This window comes from Lepisosteus oculatus, chromosome 5, assembly GCF_040954835.1.
Source record: "Lepisosteus oculatus isolate fLepOcu1 chromosome 5, fLepOcu1.hap2, whole genome shotgun sequence".
Lineage (NCBI taxonomy): Eukaryota > Metazoa > Chordata > Actinopteri > Semionotiformes > Lepisosteidae > Lepisosteus > Lepisosteus oculatus.
This window is the reverse complement of record NC_090700.1, coordinates 15,397,681-15,423,123: the sequence shown is the minus strand read 5'-3', so window position 1 is coordinate 15,423,123 and position 25,443 is coordinate 15,397,681. Positions and strand designations below refer to the sequence as shown.

General features: G+C 36.4%; 1 protein-coding gene across 18 annotated transcripts in view; it reads right to left on the bottom strand.

Moving 5' to 3' along the window:
- The window catches only part of nbeaa (neurobeachin a), a 354,854-nt gene that overhangs the window by 58,241 nt on the left and 271,170 nt on the right, over positions 1–25,443 (bottom strand). For all 18 annotated transcript variants that reach the window (XM_015341879.2, XM_069190158.1, XM_069190159.1 and 15 more), the window contains 3 exons: positions 3,936–4,053; positions 3,724–3,826; positions 1,615–1,730 (listed from right to left, as the gene is read on the bottom strand). In XM_015341879.2, the coding sequence (XP_015197365.1) occupies positions 1,615–1,730; positions 3,724–3,826; positions 3,936–4,053 (337 nt within the window). The remainder of the gene's footprint in view (positions 1–1,614; positions 1,731–3,723; positions 3,827–3,935; positions 4,054–25,443) is intronic.

Genomic DNA, 25,443 nt, shown 5'->3' with positions numbered 1-25,443 from the left:
TGTTCCAAGATGAAATCCATATGTCTGCTCATACTGCTACATTATTTTAATACAAAGCTGGAACTATTCAAGCTTTTTTTTAAAGATTTCTCCAAATTCCTTGCCTCCCTGTTCTGTTTTCTTTTAACACCCACATCCTAGAAACCTATTTGCTGAACTCTGGCTTTCTTTTTTGTGGAGAAGGCAAAACGCCTGAACCATTAGCCACTAGGGAAGTAAACCCTAAGCTTTGAATTGAGTGTGCTACCAATAGCTGGCTTCTTCCCGGTATTTCTGCCTTGTGCTGGGACCATTCTGTAACAATATGCAGCATTATTACAGCTCTTAAAAAATATATAACCTGGAAATAATGGGAGTACGAGAAGAATAAAAAAAACGAAGCTTAATTAAACAAGTTAATATTATCGACTTCAGAAGGCCATTGAAGAGGCACAGCAGAGTTTCAAAAAGACCTGACAGAAGTTAAATCTGCTCTCAGTTGCAGAAGATGTTAATAATAGCGGAATATTGTTTAATTAGAGCACTGCCGCCTTCACATTAACACTCTTTAAGTCTGATCTTCCCCGCCTGTCTGCCGACCAGCATTGCTCAGACGTTTTTGTCATCTCTAGGTCATTAGAAGGAATTTTTAATGAATTTTCTACATGTTAGCAGTCTGCTTTAAATCTAATTAGATGACAATAATTTAGCGAACACATGCTGTAGCTAAATATAAATATGTATAATTATGCAGTGAAAAAATCACACCTCACTGAGCTCAACAGCATGTGAAAGGATTCTTGCTTATTCAGTCATCACAGCTTCAGCCAATCACATAACAGACACCAAGAGTTTTGAGAAATCAAATCACACAGATACTGTACATTTATTTCATTTTATTAATTAATGGTCTGGGTACTGCTGCAGAGTCAGTTTCCTTTTGAACTATAATAATAAGAATAATAATGATAAAAATAATAACAAATGATCCCTGTAATTTTGTGTTACTTACCAAAAAAATTAAATTATGTGTTACGTTACAAAATTACATGATGTTGAATACAGATACAAAGACCTAGGGGCTTTCTAGGGGCTGAAAGAGGTCTATGTCTTTTATGTGCTCCATAGATTGATTAATTAATTCATGCATATTACTTTTGTAATTGTGATTCATGTAGTAACTGGTCTGAACAGAAAGCAGGTAATCTCAATGTGCCATGAGTGTGGAGATATCCCTACTAGGTAGGAAACTGTTGTTCTCCTGTCTACTTGCAGTTGTCTTAAACGACAAAGCAATGAAATTACATTTTCCCATTATTATTTCCAGACACTCTAGGAAAATGGTTTGTTGACTCTAATAAAGCTTCTGTTTCAGACAAAGCTGTCAGCAGAGGAAATGGCAGAAAAAGAGAGCAGGGAAACGACCCCAGAAACAATAAATGAATCTGCAGGCAGGGTGACAGGTTATACCTCTCCTGATAAAATTTAATGTGAACGCTTCAGAATCCATCATAGCACCAGAGCCAGAGTCCCAGTGGGATAAACGCAAACTATCAAGGCACCACAGTGAAGGCCATGACAAACATAAACCCATTAGCCAGGGATTAGAAAGTAAAAAAAAAAAGCAACCCTCACCTGCAATGGTGTTGAGGAACATCAAGTACTCAAAGTTGGAAATCTCCCGCCTCTGCCAGCGCTGTGTCATGTTGGAGGACTTGAAGAGCTGACGAGGGGTGGCCAGGGAAATTCGCCTAGGAAACCGCAATGTCTCGTTAGTGCTTTCTGAAAGGAGCAGGGACAATATCACAATCTTTTCTACAAAAACCCTGGTCAACCCTTTCCATACACACAGTCACACAATGTGTCTTAGCTACACTTACGAATATTGTGTATTTTATGAAATACGCAATGTGTTTTCAGAAAATATTTGTCAAAAGGCAATTTGGGACAATATACAGAAAAAAACATGCTTTGCGAATAACTGCCACTTTTAGATGCTTTCCATACAGTAGGTCTGCAGAAAATAAAGCACCCAGGCGACTCAGGATGGCTCGTGGTTTTGCAGAAGACACACAGCAGTCAGATGATTATTTCAAATCAGACACCTGAAAACAGACTAACTGGCCTAAGCCAAGCACTAGCATTCCTATGGACCAAAATTAATAACTGAGTATCAGTAAGGAAAGTCAGTAGTTTTTATTTTTACCTTATCTAACATTTAATTTTTTGAATAATACATTTTCTTTGTTGAAAAAAATATAAAAGTAGTTGTCAGATAGGGGGGAGATAATAAAGGGTTTGTTCCTCGTGTTTTCCCAATGTAAAAAAAGTATAATACATGGCATGTACATTACTGTATTAATTGGTCAGTCTTTTATAACCACAGATTTATTGGCATCTGAAAAATTTATAATGCAGCAAGGCAGACTACCTGTTATCCATACTCATGTTTAGAAGGAAAAAAAAGCTTGCTTTCTCAAATAACTAATACCTCGTATCTCAAAATATAATCTCATGCTGCTGGGTGTGCTTCTACAGTATGTACATGCAGTCAGGCACTGACATTCCTCCAGCACGGGTGGCAGGCACTAGCTTTTTTTAAAGGTGCTTTCTTGAAGTGCTCTCCTTGCTGTAAGATCCTCCTACACAATCTAAAAGGATTGCAAGGAAGTCTTGCTCTCTTGGCCTAGATTTCCATTCCCTCTCACATGCACAAAAACAAAAAAAAAACTTGGTAAATAGAAAAAGAATCTAGCACTGCTCCCAAACTGAATTCTCTTTGATCATCCACATTTTATATGCTGTTTTTAGATAGGACATAATACAAAACTGTTAAAAGGTTAAACTCCTGAGCTGAAATAAAACTACAAAAACTACTCACATCACCTTTGTAGCAGCAAAAAACATCAATTTTAAAGAAGTCTGGATAGCAAAAAGAACTAAATATTTCAAGCTAATATGTCAAAATAAGATGTTTGCTTTGAGATGAGTCTAATGATTTTTACAGCAATCCATTCCTGTAAAATGGCTTGTTCTTTCTTGATACTGTTAAAAAATACTGGGAGACACCATCTTAATTAATAAAACCTTAAATTACTTATGCTTTTGATTTTGTTACTCAAATGTCAAAAATAAACATTTTTATACAATTATATTTTATTGAACGAAACAGAAGTCATATTCTGATGTCACTTGGTGTTACATGTTGGCAAGGGACTCTCCACATGTGTGTACAATGGGGTTAGTAAAGAAATCTGAAAAATGTGAACTGAAGTCTTTCATACTGTAGTCATCTCAATTTTTACATTTCTGAAATACACAATGTAATAGGACGGAGGCTTCAGAATGTAATGTCTGTAAATCCAGTACCAGGTGTGTGATATAGTCTTCACAACTGGAAGCAGGTCTGTTCAAACAGGGTCAATACCCACATACTTCACTGACAGCTGCAGCGGGATTTTTAATGTCGGTGCTGCAGGCAAGATGGCTGTTTTGTACAGTGGGAAATAGCCATAAAAACTGGGTGCATGAAAATACTAAAAATTGCAGGCCTTTTATTTGCTCTGGAATTAATTCAACACCATCTTTTTATACGTGAAACAACGTCAGTTCCTGTGTGTTTCAAAGAATTATTATTTTTTTATAAATCAAAAAACAGAAATGTATTTGATTGTATAATAGTATTTTTTTCTAGAGTGCTTCAGAAATGGATATGCTAAACTCATGTCTCCACTAATGACGCACCTGGCTTGGGGTAATCCATAGCTGGTACCAACTCCTACCCGAGGTAAGCTGTAAACCACTTTCTTCACCGTGGCCTGGTCAGGGAAGTTGAACATCACCGAAGCTGGAATAAAGCAATCAAAGCAAAACGGTGTGACGCTGGTACTGCAATGCAATGATGTATTACAGAAAATGAAGTTTGATGTGCCAAAGAGATTACAAGTGCGCCATACTTCTGTTCGCCATGAACACTTCCAGGGCCGTGTTTTGGAGCAGGTAGCGCCTGGAGAACACTGCTCTGATCTCGCTGAACATCCATTTCCCATGTAGGCCTTCAGAATACGCCAAAACCTGAACACAGTGAACACAGCAAAGAGGCATTGGATGGGCAGCGATTGCAATCAAGAAAAATCTAAAAACGCTAAATTCATCTAGCTGTACTTTATCGTGGGCTTGCCTAAACCCCAGATCATTAGCTGTATTTCTGTTAAAAAGACACTTGCCATCCCCTCCAATATGAACATTTGTCATTTTATTTAACATTTGTCCTGATTTGATTAAAAAGGCTACAATTTCCAAGTAATGTCAAAACTGTCAGTCTTCCTTTGTCGCGTTATCCATCAGCATTTGGTTGGGTACATTTTTGTTTTACTTAAACAAAGCCAACAACATCACATACTTCTGCAAGTTCCATCAAAACCTGTGGGAAAATTGAAACATCTTTCCTTTACTGAATACGGTCACGATTGACACAACACTCTTGGATGATGCTGAAGATGAGGAAATAACAAAAACTAGTAGTAACACATCCTACACACTGGAGAGTGGGACAAAATGCTTAATGTACATAAACCAAGATGCTTCATCTTTATTGCACACAGTACCTGAAAAACCGAATTTACATTCATACTATTCTGTAAATGGGTATACATATTTTAACAGATAGCACCAAATGTGTAATTTACAATAATAATAATGAGGAGGATGTGCAATGTTTAAGTTGAAAAAGGATAAAAAGCACTATAAAATGAAAAGGTATATAAATAACTGCCTATTCTGTGGCTTCTCTTTTACATACACAGGAGAATTAATATTTTTCATATTTTTCTTCCAGGACAATTAAGTGAAGGCTGAGACAGTTTGCTACTTGTTTTCTTACTGGTCTCACAGAAAATCCAAAACATGTAAGATCTATGACTCAGTTGTATACGACAAAGTTCTATGTTCTTGGTGTCTCCATAACTCTTGTATTGATTCCTTTAGTGGCTTCCTAAAAACAGCTCTGACTTTGTTTCTTCCTCTAGACAGGAGGTTTACAATTCTTGAAGTGGCTTACAGTAAATGAATCATTAAAAATTATAGCAACAATAAAAGAAACAAGTAATGCTACACATCTACACCTTTTTGACTTCAGGACTCGAGAGGAAAAAATGAGCCTGCTTAACTGACAAGTGAAAATAATCCCCATCTCTTCTGTCTTCACCCTGAGAGGTGTTCAAAAAGGACCAAATGGTGAGTATCGCAGGCCTCATAGGTCAGGTTCATGCTTTTCAAACTTAATCAAGGAGGTGTTAAAAAAAGATGAAAGCCCCTCAGCCTTCAAGTAGGGAAAGAGAGGAAGGGGGAAACGGTGAACGCAAAGTGAGATGTTCCATAGAGGAAGGTTAAGTCTGATGCTAATGCTCATTTAAAATGGTGACAGTCTGTGGTAGTGCAGGCTAGCTGGGCTGGTTTAATTTCTCTCTGGAATAGCTCTTTCCCGACCTTGTGCAGCACATCAAAGTCTCTAGAGCTCAATTAAAATTGGATTATGTTGAAATGCTCTATCTGTGGTACGCTGCTATCACTAGCACTTTTCTCTAAGTAATGCCCCACTTGACAGCTATGCATCCTGATTCAAACAGTTGTCATAGAGACAAGCGAACTAAGGAAGCAGGCTCTAACAACAAGCAGAGGAGAGGTAAATGCCAGTGCTACTGTAAATGAAGTGCTGAGCGTGGAGCACAAACATATAGAGATTCTGGGTTTTACTGCCAGAATGATCTGCGAAGAATACTTCAGTGAAGGCAAGAAAAGCTGCCATAATAATAAAAATAAGGCACAATCTCGAGGGAAGAGTTCCTTCTCTTACCCCAATAGCTACATATTATCTACACTTACCTACAATCACATGATCCTATATCTGTTCTGAGAATAGAAACTACAATTCAAAACACAAATTCCAGATGAAAATACAGTTATAAGACAGATGTTTTTTACCTGAATATATTACCTCCGTGGTTGGGAAAGAAGTAAAATATACCAGCTACATAAATAGTAAATGACTTATATTCAACAAGTTTTTGAACTGTGATAAATAAGTAACCAAGTATGTACAGTAACACCATGTACTGACACATTACATACTGTGAGGCATTAAAAAACACAATAAATGAGTACTGAAATCAATAGCACACTTTGTGTTTTCATTTTACTCCGTATATAATGATGTTGTGTGATGTTAACTGTTTTTTTTTAATCTTCAGTGTTGGAATTATTTTTCAGCAAGCAGGATGAGTCACATTTCGAAATAATAAACGTTTTAGATCTTACAGTGTTAACATAATAAATTAATAACATTGATCTTCAGACTAATCCTGCTATACTGCATTTGCCATGTCTGTAGTGTCAAATCTGCTAGCAGAAATTAAACTTTGATAACAGGATTTTTTTGCTAAGCAACAGATTTTTTTGCAACTGCAATGCAATAAAAAATGAGGTTATGTTATTAAGCTTTCCATATCATTTATGCAAAAAAAGTAAAGTTAGAGTAACCACTGATGGTCTCCTGGTCACCCTGTTACTAAAGGTTGGTAACCTTGAGGTCATCCTTAACTGTAAATCTCCATGTCCGAAATGTTACCAAAATTTTTTATTCTTTTATGTCTAAAATATTGTTTGTACTTGACCTTGCTAAGACTGATGTGGCTTGGTTAGTACATGCTTTTGTTTTTTTAAAGAAATTATTATAGTAATGCTTTTTCTGCGGTGGTTGAGGACCTACAAAGGTCCTTAATTGGTTGAAAGTTCTATAAAATATTTATGTTAATTTCCAACGTGGAGCCAAATTATATCTTGATATAATGTTTGTTGTCTCACTTCAGCACTGGTTACTTATTAAAGTGACTTTGAAACCTTGCTTCTCACTAAAAAAGGCTCTGCACAATTTGGCACTATCCTACAGTATGTTAGGTATTTACTTAAATACTATGTATTCCAACTAGCAGTTTATGTTCCTCCTGTAATGATCAGGCATTCGGTCGGGCATCCTACTATTAAAAAAGATCAATTGTTAAAAAAACAAACAGTGCAATAAGTTCAATACCTTGTCCCTCAATTGACACGTGTTCTCAGTCTGTCAATGTTTTTAAATCACAGTTATACATGTATTTTAAAGACAATTTGCTTCCATATTCTTTATCATCATCGGAACCATTTAAACACAAGAGAGGACCACGGAGGCACAACACAATGAGAAAGCTCTATAAACATCAAAAAGATGGAAAAGAGCAAAACATGATGAGGTATTTTCTATCTAGTAAAACAGAACTTCTTTTGATCCATTACCTTTCACATTACACCACCAAAGACCCAGTTCTAACTCTCCTAATAGAGTTATTCTGCACTTTGCTTAGTTTCCTCTCTTTTAAGGTTTATTTTCTATCAAAGTTCCTGCCTTATTTATTTTTTGCCTGCAGTAGTTTTCCAGTCCTGGTTCCGTAGGATCCCAGTCTTTTCTGTTTTTTTTTCTAGTGAACCTCTTAAGCCCTTAATTCAACAAAGTGCTTGATTTTTTCCAGTTTTCTGCACTCATGTTTTAGAAATGATCTCTCTTATGCCTGATCCTAGTTTTAAATTGTTATTCTCCCACAGTTTTCTAACTAGTTTTTCTAATTGATTATCAATTAATGACAAATAAGCATTCTCAGTGATGCACAGACTAACTGCTTTAATTAAATGTGATCATTTAAACACTAATTCTAAATCGGGGGAAGCTCTGAAATCCAGCATCTACTCTAACATTACTAATTTAGATAGTCATGTTAATGATAATTTCTTACCCCATACTACTATTTAAAAGATCATGAAAAAAAAACAACACATAGGGCCAATTGTTCAAGGTGCAATACTCTTAATAAAGAGTTTAGGTAGGACAGAAAAGGACAGAAGAGTGTTCAAAGACCTGTAATTGGTGGCCTAAAAGAATCCACTAATCTTTTTCTGTTTCCTCAGCATTATTTTCAAATTTTAATGTGACGTTATTCACCAATGATGTTATTTTGTACAAATAAAGTATATATTATGTATGGAAATGTTTAAAAGCAACCGTACAACCAAAAGATCTACAGTGTTAAAACTAAGAGATTAAGTGTCCTTATTATGCACCTATAAATATGATACTAAAACTTTACTGACTGAGTAAGACAGTAATGCTGTTTTAAAATGGAAAACAGTAGTATGCACATATAGACAAGGGCACTTCAGGTGCATAGATGAGCCTTTATTATTTATACAATATTTTATTACATGTTAAACCACTCCATATACAAGTCAGAATATTGTACTTTAAGATACATTTACCGAAAAGCTCTGAAATGTACCTTTAAAATATATTTCCTTTTGTTGTAACTAATAAGTTGCTGTTTACTTGATAATACTGACATTCATAAAACTGAAAGCAAACTGGGGATGCATCTCTCATTTCCAATGAACACAGATCTTTATCTTAATCAGCTTTGCTTATGTGATCTGCTCAGAGTCTGCATGCTGTAATAATGCAGAGTGTACAAAGTGCAGGCCAAAAGGGATGGTCGTACAAAACAAAAAAAGGTGTCAGATTTTAAAAAGCGCCCGGATCAAAATATTTGTCAAGACAACAAAGCTTTGGTTTAAACCAACAACCAGGGGCCCCTCTAGACCCTGGTCTTTGACAAAGCTCAGCCCTCATTTTTTGAAGCCCAGCTGTAAAAAATGCCATTTAATGAACCTGTCTGGTGAAACCGTCCCCATCCTGTCAGGAGTGTCAGGCGGTGACAAGCGCAAGGGACAGCCGCCTCCAGTCACAGACAAGGCTGCCAGCTGGAGACTTCAGCCCCAATCTAATCACACCACCAGAAAATAACGGGCAGATTTCTCTAAGCCTGTCAGGATCGGGCTGGGAGAAGAAAGGGAAAAGATGGCTGCAATGGCTTTTGTTTCAGCTGCGTCAGAGATTTCGCGCGCAAGTAATTAAAAGGAACCACTGGCACATGTGCTTCATGCTGTTCGAAATTACAACCATCCCACATGGCGATAATGTAATTTTGGGACTTTCTTCTACCAAAGACAGAAATAGACATGACAGGGTCAGGCTTTATTGTGCCTGGAAAACATCAGATGTTGAAAATATTGTGACAAACGTGATTAGAAAACAGGGCACAGGTGGAGCCTGTGTTCAGGCTTTGCTTCTACCATTAGTATTTGGCTGGCTCCGAAATGAAACGTATCACGCTCTGGAACAAGTGTTTTATGAATGATAATAATCAGCTGATACAGCTGTAAACCTTTTAAATATTCAAAAAAAATATTTCAGCACATAAGAATGTATTAGGAATAGCAATGAGTGAGGCAAAATAAATAAGCAGTTTTGGCTGATGCACATTTTAGACGTGGGCAATCTGTCTCCATGTCAAATTTCCTTTGCAATAGGGCACTAAGATGATTTTGCAAGTGCACAAGCCAGCATGACTGATACATTTCTATGAGAGTGTTCAGGCACAGAGAACCTGCTATGATAACACCTCCACTCTGTTTGCATCAGCTTTGGCTAATAGGATTCTACGGTGCCAGGGCATTCCTGCTTACAACTTCACAAAAACACAAAATGAACAACCTGGCAAGCAGCATGTGAGAGGGAAACTAGACAGCGCACCACCTCATTTTGTATAAACTGAGGAAAGAGAAGGTTGGATGTTTAAACTGTAATTTGGAAGGAACCCATTCCAGATATTAGACTCCCCCCCCCCCTTTTTATGCCTTCCTGTGCAGAAAACCATCCAAACCATTTTTGAAAAATGGACAAAAATAAGAAAAGCAGGCCTGTATAGGTTACCACACATTGCTATTATGTTGAATTGTACTGATCACAAACAAAAATATTTATCTGAAACTGACCCTGGACAGTGCTTTAAGATAATGGTTGCTTGAAAATGTCTCACCTGTGCTTACTAAACCACCATATATTCCTTTAGCTAGATTTTACCACACATATATTTTACACTTTTATATATACACATATTTTAGGTTCTATGAAGGAAAAAAACAGAATATAAAGAAATAGCAGGAAGTTGAAGATTTGCAGCACCTGTAGCTATATTTTAAAAAAATTAGAGTCGGCAATTAAAAAAAAAATCTAAATTAGAGGCAAAAGACCACTTGTTTACAATCTGAAACCTACATAAAAATACCGGAGGTCCAAGTTAATTCGGAATTTGTTCAGCTAGCGATCATACTGATGATACAAATGTTGTTTTTTTTATTCATGTACAGCAAATCAAACTGACTCTGCACTGTAGGACTAAATCAGACATTCATCAGGCAGGAAGGGTCTAATCCATAGTACTATGTGCCAAAATCCTGAACATGCCAATGACTGACTGGAGCACCAATCAAACCCAGACTTATGTTTGGGCATTTGCCACGGATAATGACAAGGTAAGCCAAAGATGACTGTTCGTCGTGCAAGACCCCATCATTAACTTATTCAATGGTGCATCATTCCTACATTATTCGATTCCTTTAATTCATCTACAGGCAAGGCAGGCTCTGCCCTCCTGACCTCAATTTTCACATGAAGAAACAAATTTCTTTTTTTGCAAACTAACTCAATTTTTCTTGTGTCAACCTTTAGCTTGCCTTTAAAATATTAATCTCATTTCCATTACACTAGGCATATACATATATCCACTGCTTCCCAAGCAATTTAAACTAAATAGGCAAAAGCCTGTTCATTCACTGCAACACGTGGGAGCAAAGATTTCTCGCTGCATTCTTTGTGTACTATAATCTCTACTGTTTGCTTGATTCCCCAGAACTTATTTTGAGAAAAATGATTTCCTGAACATATAATTTGCCTTACATCCCTTGGTGAAGGAAGAGTAAATAGATGAATATTGGTTATGAAAAAGGGGGGCCAATTGATGTACTTCATATTTAGATTGTTCTAACTTTCAGACACCCACTGAACTAAATTGCAGACATCAATGATGACCACCAAAACTAATTTATACTGCTCTAACCAGAAACCAAATTTGAACAAAGCTCCAGCACAAAAGCAAGGTTTGCATGAAGAATAGAAACTGGAATATGAACCAGAAGAGACTTTTCTGCATTTGAGGATATCCATGTACCTACTGAAAAATGGATTTTAAAAACTGTTTACAAATCTTTTGCCATTCATCTTACCATTTAGTAGCAAAGAATACTCTGGGTTAAGAAACAAATTGCAGAATGTCCACAGGTAAGCACAGGACAACATATAAATTATTCCTAAAGTAAAGCACAAGATATTGAGCCTGTTTTTTTTGCCATGAAAAAATAAATTAAAGAAAGCAACCATGAAAGAAATAATAAAAAATTTACTTCAATCAGAAAAGAAATTCCTAGCTCTATGACAGACATGCGTTTCAAAATAAAAATATATTAGCCAGCACTCTAATCCTTTCAAGGTTTCTTTCAGATTTAAGGCAAAGAATCAAAGGGCAGATTTCATCTGATTTTAGCACGCATGACAGCCACTACAAAAAAGTCAAATTTAAAATTCCTTGTGAGATATATGAAATATTTTCATTTTTTAAAAAAGAATCTTATTTCTCAACCAGCTGCTTCCTAATACAGGTATTGAGGAAAATAAGATTCAGATTTGCATAATCAGTGTCACTATACATTTAGGATCCAGTCATACATTGGCAAGATCACACTACTCTGGTATTCTGGCAAGACCAATGTGATAAATGGATGAATACGCATTACACACACAGAGCAAATCACTGCTGGAAATGTCCAGCCAAGTTTGTCAGAAAAAATTGTGTCACATGGTGACCTCATTTATATTAGAGCATTTTTGGAAAACAGTTTTTACAAATGCAAAATCAACGGCTGTATTTTTTCCAAAGCTTTGTTTTTATTTTAGGGACATCCTTCACTAGTTTTATGATGAAAGAGATCCATGCTGACCTACATGTCTAGATGCTAGCAAAGCAATTTTCCATACTTTACGATTACTTCAATCTAATGAAACCTAGATTATTCCATGCTTCTGCTCAAAATTGTTCAAGTATGAAAAGTAATAAAAACAAGGCCAACACATTTATAAAAAGAGGTTTATTTATGATTAAATTACATTTGAAATAGCTTAATTCTGGACCAGAAAGCTGAGGGCATCTAAATACACTGTTGTAGCATTGGGGCCAATTAAATATCTGTTTGACTGCAATTTTCAATGCTCTGGTATCTTTCCCATAAATCCCAACTCTTACCTCCTACAAAGATATAGTGAACCTTTGACCTTTATTATGCTACATTTCATCAATTTGTGTAGGCAGGCACTAATAGTGTTAATACTATTTGAAACAATACAGGGCATTAAATTTAATACAAGATTGATACCACATATAACTGAGCTTCTGTGTTATCATATAAAAAATCAGCACCAAGACTGCATGGCAAAAAATGCACTGTATCAGAAAATAAATTGAAAGTACAGATGCTTTTATGTTGAAAATTAAAGAGTGGTGCTTGCAAGGTAATCTGCATTTTCACTTCGAATTGTTAGTTTTGAGGGGAGAAAACCAGGATTTCTTTTGAGAACTACAGTACTATGTATTCCCATGGATAATACTTTTTTTTCCCTGGAATATCAGCATAATCAGCACTGGCTCTCCTTTTTCTGCACTTCATACAGTGCAGACTGCAGCTGAATCTGGTGGTAGAAAGACACTCTTTCACTGTTAAACACACATTCCTCCCTCCCACAGTATCGCTTTTCATTTTCCAAATACACAGACGTTTTGTATCTTGTGACTAAGAGAAGTGACTCCTCTAAAAGAGAATCTCTACTTGATACACTCATTCTGAGCTCAACTGAGCCTTTTTCTTCCTCACTTCATTAATGCCTTATTTAGGACTGGAAGCAGATTTGAAGCTACGTGCACTCCAAAACAGTCTGACAGGTAAGGCTATCAAATCAGCTTCTTTCAGCCTTCATCTGATTTTTTTATTTTATTTTCCACTTTTTGCTTCTATTTATTTTTAGTATTTAGGTGTCAGTCTAAGATTACACTTAAAAATTGTCAACTCATATCTGATTTCTCAACAAATAGGCTAGAAAATGTGTACTCATTTGTGTTTACATTTCTCAATAATATGAAGATATGAATGAACATGCGAAAAATATGAATTGATATTTTACTATTTCCCAGGAATTAGACCTCAGGTCCTAACTGTACATTTCCTGTCTTGCTTTAGAGATTTTGAATACTCAAAGGCATTATGCTGTATACCTTCTGTACATATTTTCTTTTTTTGGTGAAGTCAGCTCAGTTTTATTTTTGTCCTATTTTTTTTTGCCTATAACTGAAAACACTTGCGGATCTAACCAATGTTATCTAAAATATTAATTGCTACTCTGGAAAGCATCTCCAGCTCTACTGTTTTGTAAACTATATCAGTTCATCATGATCACATAAAGAATACTGATGATCTTGCCAAGAGTACAAAACTGCCATCAACCTTGGCATGAGGAATCATATCCTGCATCAGTTTCAGAACTTTCCAAAATAGTCTTACTCCTAGTGGGAAAAAAAATCTGCTCTTATTTGTAATATTCACAGTACGTGGAATCACGACATCTAAGAAGGAAGAAATCATTGTCATATAGCCGTGTACATGTGAATAAACATGCGATAATTTAAGCGATAAACACAAAGCACAGAAGGGGAATGGGAAACTAAGGCAGTTAGGATTAAGGATGGTTTGAACAGATGTCATTTGGTAATTCTGCAGCTCTTTTCAAACACAGGCTTTCTAATGAACCCTTCTTTGGGGCTTCTTGCCTGCTTACAGACTTCCTCTGGCAGCCACAGGAAACACTGAGCTGATCTTTTTTCGAATCCTGGAAATTTGGAGGTTTGGGGATGGGTGGGGTGGGGGCTGGCAGGGAGAAGATGGCAGGCAGCAGAAAGAGAGGGCCTGATGAGCAATGAGCGCTTCACCCATCCTCAATTAATCTTGTCGCTCTACCTTTGCTTTGGCTTCCCCTCTACATGAAGGTAATAACGACACCCTCATCCATTATCCTTTTATCCCTGTTATTCACGTGAAATTGCTTAATAATATGTTACAGATTTGTCTCCCCTCGCATAATTCTTCCTGTCATTTGCAGTATATCATCCGGAAAACATACAGCCCACTTTCACTGGACGCTCTTTGAAGATTATTGCCAGTGACACCTTCGGGATGCATCCAGAATCTGGAGCATCATTTTCGGCATAAAGTGGAATTATCCTGACTTATCTGTCATTGCCAAAAGCACAACAAGCCATTCAGCGCTAATGCAAAGGTAAAACAGGTTCTTATCATGCCGTCTGAAACGGGAGCACTTGTAAATTTATGCTAATGAGGCCCTTTTGTAGTCAGATAACCCCCAGGGGCTGTAAAGAGGACTCACCGAGAAGTCTGATAATCTGTGTTTGACTGCAGTGGATAATTTGGAGTTTATCCTCTTGTAATTATATAGTTTAAATCTTTTTACTATTACTAATCCCACACCATGTGGAAATGCCTTGCATTTTTTTGGTACAGCATTCAACTGAGCCTAGCTATCAAATTGTTTCTTGCGGGAACAGAAATTTTGTTTGACAAAATGGCTTGGGCATTATTTATTTTAAATCTTCAACTGGCTAATCGCAGACACACACACACACACACACACACACACACACACACACACACCCCATCCAGGCCCAAAAGCTCAGACAAAAAAAAAGAAGAGTTTGTTGAGGAACTGAAATTTAGCTCCTTTTGTTTTATTTGTCAGGAGATCAGAAATGTTGCAAAAAGATTTCTGTGCTTTGGGTGGCATTCCAGGGGGACCAAGGTCGATCTGACATGCTTGCCCAATCTTGACAATACAACAAGCTGGTTGGCGTGCAATAATTAGGCTAATTATACTGGATTAGAGCATATTAATGCAAGCTGTTTTCTGCAGGGTTAATGACCTGCTCGATACCTTCCACAAACTCTCTCATGTCTGGTCTACAAAAAAACAAAGCAATTTTGAAAAAAAAAATCTTTAACAACGACAATCCCCTTTAGGAAAAAAATCTAGTTACTTTAGATCAACAAATAGATTTTTTTTTCCCTCCTCTGAACCCCTCCAGACCTGTCCAAGTTGCTACAATGGGGATTCTTTGATAACAAATAGTATTTCTCAGTCTCAAGAGGATGGGTAAAGAATAATAGAGGAAAGCAGAATAAAGCATAGTAGAGAAAGAAATAAAAATAAAAAAATGCATTTTTGAAGCTCAACTGCTTCAGAGAGACCTTATGCTAATTTAGTTTTTTTTCTAAGAATTTTACAGTTTTTTTTTCCCCTGTCAAGCACAATAAGATTTTTGCAATATTCAAAACAAATAACTAGTTATTTTAGGGAACATGCATTAAGCCATATGCAGAAGGTTAAATCAACAACATTAAGCATGCATCAGCCAGGAGTTTTTACGGCTTTTATCTTTTTATAATAAACTGCTTGAACTTGGAGAATTAAAAATATGATTTTTTAAAATATTACAAAATAGCCTCCTTATTTTAATGTTGACTTACTTAAAGTAACACTCTAATGCTGTGTAGAATCAGTATTACTGTGAAAAGTACAACATAAAACAAAAGGGTTCTAGTAAATTCATCCTGCATGTGGGTGGCATTCTGATTTAATTTCTTCAGAATACAGTAATTTATGATAGAAAGTCTTAAGCAGTCTACTGGAATCAATATGCCTTTAGGCAAAATTAGAAACTACTTCATCCACTGTGAATTTAATATAATTATTCATTACAATTCAGAATGGATTACTTATTCATTAAATTTATTTTACTGGAAACTCAATATAGGGTGATTCGCACATAACTTAAGAAACACAAAGACAAATGCTTTCACTGAAGCAAATGTAAATATTAAATATATATAAAAGGATTGTAAAAAAAAAACACAGTTTGAAAATTTGCTAAAAACTGAGGCAAACCAGTAATGTTTTAATGTTTTGGTTTTTTTATAAACAGAACGCACAGCAGCTGCAAATGGAAATGTATATTGTCCAGTTCTGTTTAGTTTTCAATTTAAAGACTGAATAAAAATTATTAACTGTCAAGAAGAATGCTAAAATGCCTCAACTAAAACTATTTTGTAATAGTTCACACAACATAATTAGAATGGAAATGAAATTTTGTATGAGCTTTTGTGTCTTAACAGTTCAATTTCAAGACCCTATTGTACTAAATCAATTTTAATATAATATAAAAAACTATCTACACTATTTGCATCTACTCTGCTGGTTTTAACAATCTGTAATAATGGTCTTATGAGCTGCATTATAATGAGAGAATACCAAAGAGGCTTACAGCAGAGTTTCATGAAACATTTAGGCTGAAGTTCCAAGGGGCTGATACCATGAAAGAAGGTAAGCTGCAAAATGTGCTTCTGGGAGACTCAGCCCTTATTGTACAGAAGTCACATCAAATTAATACTGAGGGCCATTTACAGCCTTTATTCTTGAAAGCTTTTCAAAAAGGATTAAGCTATGAAAACTCAGAAAATACTAAAGCACCTATTAACCATTATGCCTCTCCACCCGACATTTTTTTTGAGAAACCATTTGAATGCGTTGCGACTTCGTACAAACGGCCCATATTAATGTACTGAAATGCAGTGACATAACTCTCACAACAATCTAAAGATTTCTTCCAACAAAGTGGAGCTGCAATTTTACAGTGTTATGGAGGGCTAATCTTTAGTGAATTTTTATAATGATTACATCAATTCAAACCCAAGAGGGATGATTTCTAATGTATAAAGAATGCTAAATAAAAGGTATGAAAGGCAGAATCATTTTTTTTATTTTATTACTGCTTGATAGCCACAAGTCTTTAATCTCTAATTATCAATGGTCATTACTGACAACAGTATTTTAGTTATGAAAGACAGCTACAACGCAAGAACGCGCACAGCACATAGTATATCAACAAGATATTCTGATCAAGAACTTAATTTCTCAGAGTAGCCAGTAAGTGTTTTCAATGGAGGGCTTCAAGTGCTTCAGCTGTAATTTGGGAACGTAACAGGATTCTGGCACAACCCAAGGGCAGCCATGAGAAATGGGTCACAAGGTGTCAAATGGCTGTCAGGTACCCAGATCCATCTGAATGAAATAACTTTGCATCAGAAAAAGGAGTGGTATTGCTATGTAGAATTAAAGACAAAATTCCAGGCCTTATCAACGAATATGGTTATTCTTACTGCATAGTTTTCCTTTCTTGCACACTGGAATAACTTAGCTTTAAGGAAAGTAATACCTCCTTCTGTTCCCAGTAAGTCACACGCATTTTGGAGGCATATTTCACGGTGCATATCAAGGGTACCTTACCAGATGCAGTGTTAATGAATGGAAAATGTTTCATTTCAGTACTTCTATCTTCATATGCCTAAATAGTTAATGAATCACACTAAATGCACACAATGCACCACACTTCGCCAATGGCCTTCCTGCCATATAGGCTTTCAGTAGGTACTAAATTTAAACAAGGGATTAAAAATACTTGTCCGAATTTATTTTCGGTACTAGTGCCATATTTACTATCATTACTCAGTAATGCTCACACATACTGTACACGCAAAAAGACACACACTCTCCTGGACACACATGATTTTCCCTGGAGTATGTGCTAAAATTAACCATGAACCTCAGAGCAGCTGAATGTCTGGTGCACCTGAATTCTACATGTACAGTCAATGGGGAAAGAGAGGAAAATCTGCTAGGTGTCATCAGTTCAGAAAATAATGAGTGCTCAAGAGGCTTCTGACTTTGTGTCTTCCACAGCCCACTAAAGCCAACAACATGCTTCTGGGAGAAAGGAGAGGGCAGGGGGAACTGTTCTACGCAGGCCCTAGGTAGCACCTGTAACCCCAGAGCAGCGATACACCAGCTGATCCTACAAGACAGCAGGTCCACAAGACAATGGCAAATGTTGTTTCTGGCCTGCGGAGCACCCCCATCGGGGCTCAGGGTTTCACCACATGGAGAATGACAGCTTTGTGTCTGTCCTTTCCACCAACCTCCCCCCACTAATATGCAGTCTGCTAATGCTGAAAACCTAAAGCGGAGAAGTCCTACTAATTTGACCCTTGTTAAACTCCTAATTGGATTGCGAACAGCTTAAAGTACAAATGCAGGCACAGTGCTTTTGTTTCTTTCTAAAAAAACTAAAATTGGGCCCGGCTTTCTTTCTGGGAATTACATTGATTACTTTGATGTAAAAAAACAAAACAAGGAAATGAAAGGTTTAACTTTCAGAGATTTGTTTGGAAAATACATATTTATTTTTCATTTTATGAGGAAAAGCCCAATTCGATTTTTCACAGGGGACAGCAAAGCAAGAGAAACTGCTTGAAAAAAAGATCTCGCTCTGTATTGTCTCACTCTTTCAGGGTTTTAATGGTCTTGAAACAGCTACAACCACAGCTTCATTCAGAATGAACAAAGCTCCAGAGCCCTTGTCTCAACACTGTTTGAAAACAAACTGTCTGTAGAGTCTGCCTTCATTTGTCCTCCCTGAACTCTACGGGGTCATTTTGTGCTTCAGAGAAACAGTTCAGTGCCCTGCGTCTATAAAATCCAAAGGGGATTTCAAAGCTTTTTCAGTGCGCAAAAATAGTCTACTTTTTGCTTGGAAAAACAACAATAAAATAATTTCAACAACAAATGAAATATTTCCAATAAAAATAATAATCCTTGAAATATCTCATTAAAAGGAGAAATACAAAGACAAGGTATAGCACACAGGCAGACAGGTGTAAAACATGCTGTAATTACTGAAGCTCAAATTAGTTCATACCCCTGAGGCACAATAGCAACAACAAAAAAGAGAACAGTTCTTTGTCAAAAGGGAATAGCAAATAAGCAAACACAAATGTCTTAAATGTGCAAATTAGCAAGAAAAATGAGACAGAAGAGCAGGTTTCCTCCTCTGTTATTCATCACATGAGAACAGAGAAGGCAAACATGATCAAGGGAGGCATCAACACAGAAACCAAGCCAACTAGTGGCAGCTTCTCACTTTCTAGTCAATCATTCATTATATAGTGAAGTGCTCTTGAGAAGTGCCTCTTATACTTGACCTATCATATTACTTCTTCTGTAAACGCATAATCCCTGCTTGTTAGGTGGTGTCAACACTAGCATTCATTCTCCATGGTGGATCTTTTGTGTGAATACACCTTAGAACCCCTGCCAAAATCGGAGAATTGACACCATAATGAAATTGTTTGAATTTCAACCAGGTAGAACATACACCTCTGCAGTTTTTTTTTTCCAAGCGCACCTTAAAGGACAAAGAAATTCTACCTCCTCAACACTTTCCTAGCCTAGATACATGCTAAGTAAAGAGATGTGGTGTTTCATTATTTACAGCACACATTCATCAAAATAGCTTTTTTTAGAATGCCTTCACCACATAAAGACCAGAGGCCAGGGAAAAATGACTTGCTTAAGACTCATCTAAATCTAGGCACCACTGACTATTGAATTTTCATACTCAATTGAATTAAATAAAGTGGCTCATATAATGACTTGTACTGTATAGAACATACGTATGTCTGTATCAAATGACTCATTTTAAAGATTTAGACAGTTTCTGTACTGAATATTTTATACACCACCTTTTCAACAGCATCTCATTGGACGTGAAGTCCTGAATTTTGTTAAATGGAAATCAATGATTGGCACAAATACACTTTTTATGGGTTGTGTTTCTTTTTGGACATCTTCCCATAGATTTAAGCAAATGAAAAGGACTGTTTCTCATTTGGTTATCTTTAAAGGAGAATTAGCTAGAAATAGTTGATAAGCACTCAGCAATCTTATTTTGGATGCCAGATCTTTCAAAGACATTCTTCACCTAACATTGGAGTGATTCAGGAGAAATAAGACAGTTCAGTGTTTTGCCCATTTACCTTGTGACCAACTATGATGACTATGCCTCTAATAGTGCATAGACACCATCTCTGTATTCAGCATTGATAGACAGGTGTAAAATTGCTAGAAAATAAACAATCTTCCATATAATCTTTCTTATAAATTATAATGACTAAGAGCTTTGAAGCTTTGGAGGTGGTCTTTCTGCTAAGTTAGACTTACTGCCTTACTTGGAATTGTTGCTGTGAGCTCAATAACAGCATTGAACACTCATAAAATTGCAAAAACTTTAAATATTTTGATGCAGCTCAACAACAACGACCACTTAGATGAGCTAAAAACGAAAAAAAAAAAAACTGAGCGCCAGATCTTAGTCTTCCTAGAACTGACTTAGAGAGTGAATGTGTATAGTATGTGGGGAAAAAAAAACAGAGTGGGATTTCAACCAACAGGCAGAGTGCTTATTTTTATTACATGGCCTAAAGTTTTTAATAGATATTGATAAACACATAAGATCAGCGCTTGGCTATTCGCCCCATCTGGTCCTTTTCAGTTGAAAGGAGGATCAAAAAAGGCAGATTTGCACGGAAATGTTCTCGCCTGCGATATTCCATTGTCCGCCTTATTAGAGAGAGCAGAATATTCGTCTGTGCTTTGGGGATCCATGACTAATCAAAGTAGACAAAATGTCTCCATGTGATCTGCTCCAGTCTTTGTTTAACATAAATTCAAAATCTTTCTCTCAGCCTCCCTCTCGATCTTTCTTTCACTCAATTTACAGAAGCTCCAGAATACAGCTATAGAATGAAAACTTGCCTTCCATTGGGAGCTATATGATCAGTACGAGCAAAAATGGAGACTCCAGCTTTCACATTGAATAAGCCAGACTCTAGCCGTTGCGTATCCATTTTGACCCACTAAAGATATATGGCCTTCCCTAATTTTACATTTCAAGCACTAAGTAGTGCTGGCCATTGTCTCTTTTCAGACTGATGAGATTTTAAAGATAAATAATAAATTGAAAATGCTGTAACATTGCAGTCGAACCCACATAGCTCTATTTCACCTTGAATTTTCTTGTGTACGACCACATTTTTAAATTATCTTCTGACTTGCAGCACTAATGTCATTTTTAATTCCTGGGTCAGTTCAGTGGATTTCGAATAAAAAAAAAACACACTAACTTTTACAGGCTCTAATAGGTAAAAACACAAACAGCATGAACATGAAAATAATAATGAACAGAGCGAGAAGGAGAAATGGCTAGGAAAGCCCGTAGCCTCCCGCCTTGAAGTTTTGCTTTTAAACTCTGAATCTCAGGTTACAAAGCAGCAGAAATCTCAGCACTCCGAAAAGAAAGAGTAGCTTTTTCTAACCCTCATACACAAAACTCTCACTTACCCCTATTTTAAGCAAAACGAACACAAGGGAGGAAGAAAAAGAAAGAATATAAATCACATGACAACAAGCCAGGGTCCCAGTTTCATTAGTCAAAATTATCTCTCAATATGCTGGAGTGAATTCACACGTGTCAGCTGGTGAAGGCACACAATACAGCAGCCAACTTATGAACTCCCACTAACACTATAGAGAGTCCATAAAACAACTGCCTGGCGCTCAGGGGTTCACTAGAAGACACCGCCTATTGCACAGACCACCAGATGACACAGATGGAGCAAAAACAAACAAAAAGGAGCTCCTTTTATATAAAGCGGGACCCCTTTCAAAACCCATTCATGCAACAAATTGGGTAAATCTGTGCATGAAACACAACAGTTTTGCTCTTTTATTAGCAAGGCACCCACGTCACAGTAAGTGGAATCAGATTTCTGAGATTTGTAACTACAATATTCCTTGAGATACATAATAAGGCAGTGATAAAAAGATTTTTTATAAATGATTTTTTTTTTGTTTTACATGGAACAGATCTGGATTTTAATTGGATAGCAAAGAAAAAAACAGAAGGCAAAACTGAAAATAAGCCGAAAGCAAAATAAGTCTGGCCTTCTATTTCGGAAGCCATGCAAAATGAAAAATTAATACCAAAGAACTGCGAGTCCTGTCCTCTTTTTAAATTAATGAGTCTTTAGTGTGATGTTAAGAAGGTCTTTTAAAATGATTTTGGCTTTTTAAAAATTCTTTATGATTTGTGGAGCTCACCGGCTCCTAAATTCAGAGACCAATGTCTTTGAAATACAGGAGTGTAGAACTGAACCAGTCAGAGCACTGTTCAAAGGAAATATGACAAAAACACTAAACCACTTTATAAAACTGTCAACATAATGAATAACATGTAGGAATATCTATAAGAAGTAAGAGCAAGTCAAATATTTAGCCCCAATATGGTTGAAGTGAGAAAGAAAAAAACCTTAATATACTAGTAGTTTCCAAACGACAGAAACACACTCCTGATGTCAAAGAAAGAAAATATTAATCATTTTCAATATTTTGCAATTATAATAAACTGCTTTGATCTACTTTTTTTTTATTTCAATGCCTCCTCTCTACATTACAATTTATTAATAAGCCAAAATGAATCCCAACAAGAAGCACTCAACCATAATCTAATTGCAAAGTTTTAAATGTGGATTTTTGCACGACTACGTTTTACCATTTTAATCTAAATTGTAAAACAAAAATCTTAAATAACATATAACCTATAAATACACAATGGGAACACCCAAGACTATATCAGAAATGCATTTGCCACACAAAAGCATGTGCATATTATTTCCATGCGTTTTTTTTTTATGCAGACCCTTCTTCCTGGGCAGCACGGAGGTAAATGCAAACGTACTGCATTAGAGATGAAACACCCTGGCTTGCTATTCCAGCAGCCTTCTTGCACCAAAATCTGCATAGAGAGACATTTGTCATCATTAGCTCATGCACTGACAGTTGGCACCCAGCATCTCAGATCTCAAGGACTGGCAATTATGAAGCCTTCATCCTTTATTTGGGTTACATGGCCTAATTTTATCATGGGCTTTGCAAGCAGCATTTCATTATCAGAGGTTCAAAGCTGGAGAAAAAAATCTCTTTTTTTGGGGAGGGGGGGGATTTTTGTTTTGTCTGTGCTTTTTTCATTTATCCTTTACATTGGAGAAGGACTTTTACACTTCCATGTGTCACTAGGTCAGTTAGAGAATAAGCTCAGCATCGTGCTGTACATATAATGCCCTTTATTAGAACTCATCAAAATTTATTTTTTTTCTGCTCTCACAATCAGTGTTTGATTTGCTTTGAACAAACAGCCAGTACATTGAAAATGTTCTCTTCTTATTTTAAACATTCCTGTTCATATCATGGGGAGTGGGTTCTATAACTTACAAACACCAAGCATGGTATGATTAAATCAGTATATGCACATCTACAATTAAATGACTTAATTTCCAAGCACCATAGTATTCAACAAAACGTAAGTCTTCTTAAATCGAGATCCGAGAGCCATAACCTTTTACAACAAACCTTTACAAGGCATGGAAGCAGCAATAAAGAAATAATAAAAAATAATAAACAGCAAGCTGGGAATCCAGCTTCCAACCTGACAAGTACTTCTTTACTACTACCATTTAATAGATAAAGCACCACTTAACAAACCCATAATAAACCGAGAAAAACTGTAGCAGTGTCGTTTTAAGTAGCTATGCTGCTTGTGGATGATACCAGTTCAGAGATCTATCAATGTCTGCTGTAAGTAATCCTCTGGCTTTGAGAACGTGAAGCATATTACTAATTTTCTGCATTATTATGTAAACTAGTTTTTGCAAATAAAACTAAATTGTATTAATGTAAAATCTATGCAAATGCATGCAGTCATTTATCAGGAAAGCTGACAAGCATTCCATATTGGAGAGGGAGGAAATGTAAGCGCCTCCAGAGCAGAGGCAATTAATTAATTTTTGTATTTTCCCTTCTTCTGTCTTCAGGCACAAAAGTTATCCATCCACTTAAAACAGCAAACTGAAAAAAAAAGTTTTTTTTGTTCTCAGTTTAAACACATATGGCTTTTGCCTGCAATACTGATCCCTACAAGGTCTGTATATGCCCCTGGCTAAATTGTACCCAGTCTTCTACACTCAAGGGAGTGCTCTGCTAATACAGCATGGAAAGGGATACAAATGATAGGCCACAATCCAGGGGGAAAAAATGAAAAATTGAAGTTGGTACCCTGCAGAGAGCACATTGCTTAAAATAACACAACCCTAATTATGAACCCCCTCGACAACCACAATCTGAGACTAAGGAAATCCAAACGATAATATGCCACAATTATGTGCAGGCCTGTGTGATGTTATTTTCACATTCTGCATTAGGAGAGATGCTAGCACAGATCACGCACGGATTACATGATAGTCCTATTAATCTGCTTTACATTTCAAGTGTGTCTTTGTTTTAGATGCATGGTAACCTGCTGTATGAGCTATCCACTTTCAGAACTCCTTGATTGCTTTCCCTTTGAGTGTTCTGCATTTTACATTCCCTTACAATCAAACGCAATGCACAAAGATCCCTCCAAAGGATGAGTGAATAATACAGAAATGACCTAATTTGTCAGCAAATAACAGGATTATTAACAGGGACGGAGAACAATGATTATTAACTCTAATTAATGTGTTTTCTACAAAATAAAGACCTGACAGATATAATACTGCCACTACGCCCTTTTTTATATATTGCCTGTTAATGGAGTTAGCTGCATATATATCTTTGCCATAGCTAATACACTTGCAGTGGAAATAATGAATACTATTATTTAAATTCTTTCCTATCTTCTCCTCAGTTATGCTTTACAACCCTAACCGGAAGTTAAGTACACAGGGGAGAGACACGTTTCGATGTTCTCTGTCGGGCAGAAAACAAAAGACGGCAGTGGCAAAACACAAAGAAGACGTTTGTGCACTTGTATTCCTTTAAATTGATCAGAGAGCAATTCAGGGTTCAATTACTTTTAGCATTCCATCATTTTTAAAGGAAGTGTCACAAGCTCTTTAGCTTTAGGTAGGAGATATTTATGATGGACAAAAACAAGGCAGGGCTCCGCATGTTACATATTTATTTGATCTTTTTAATTTATGCAGGAGCCAAAAACAATTGGTCATGGACTTAAAATGGCCATTCAAGAAACACAAATTATCTGACCAAGGTTTACTGTTTATTTATTCCAGGAAAAAGGTTGTGCTGCTGACATTGCAGACCAATCAGTGTCTATATGCCTTACCTTGAATTTTCACTGGGCTGTTAAAGTCTCCATTTCCACATAACACTTGAGAAGCAGCAATCCTAAACTTCCAAACAAATGTTTCACATGGCATTTGGATTTAATCATTATGTAAACAGGACAGGATTAGTACACAGGTTCTTTCAAATGAGTAAACCAATAGAAGTGACACTGTACTTTAAAGAGTCATTTTGAAACTTCTCTTTCTTTTGAGCCTGGCTGATGCACAGTTTGGCATAAAATTGACTCGATTTAAAGA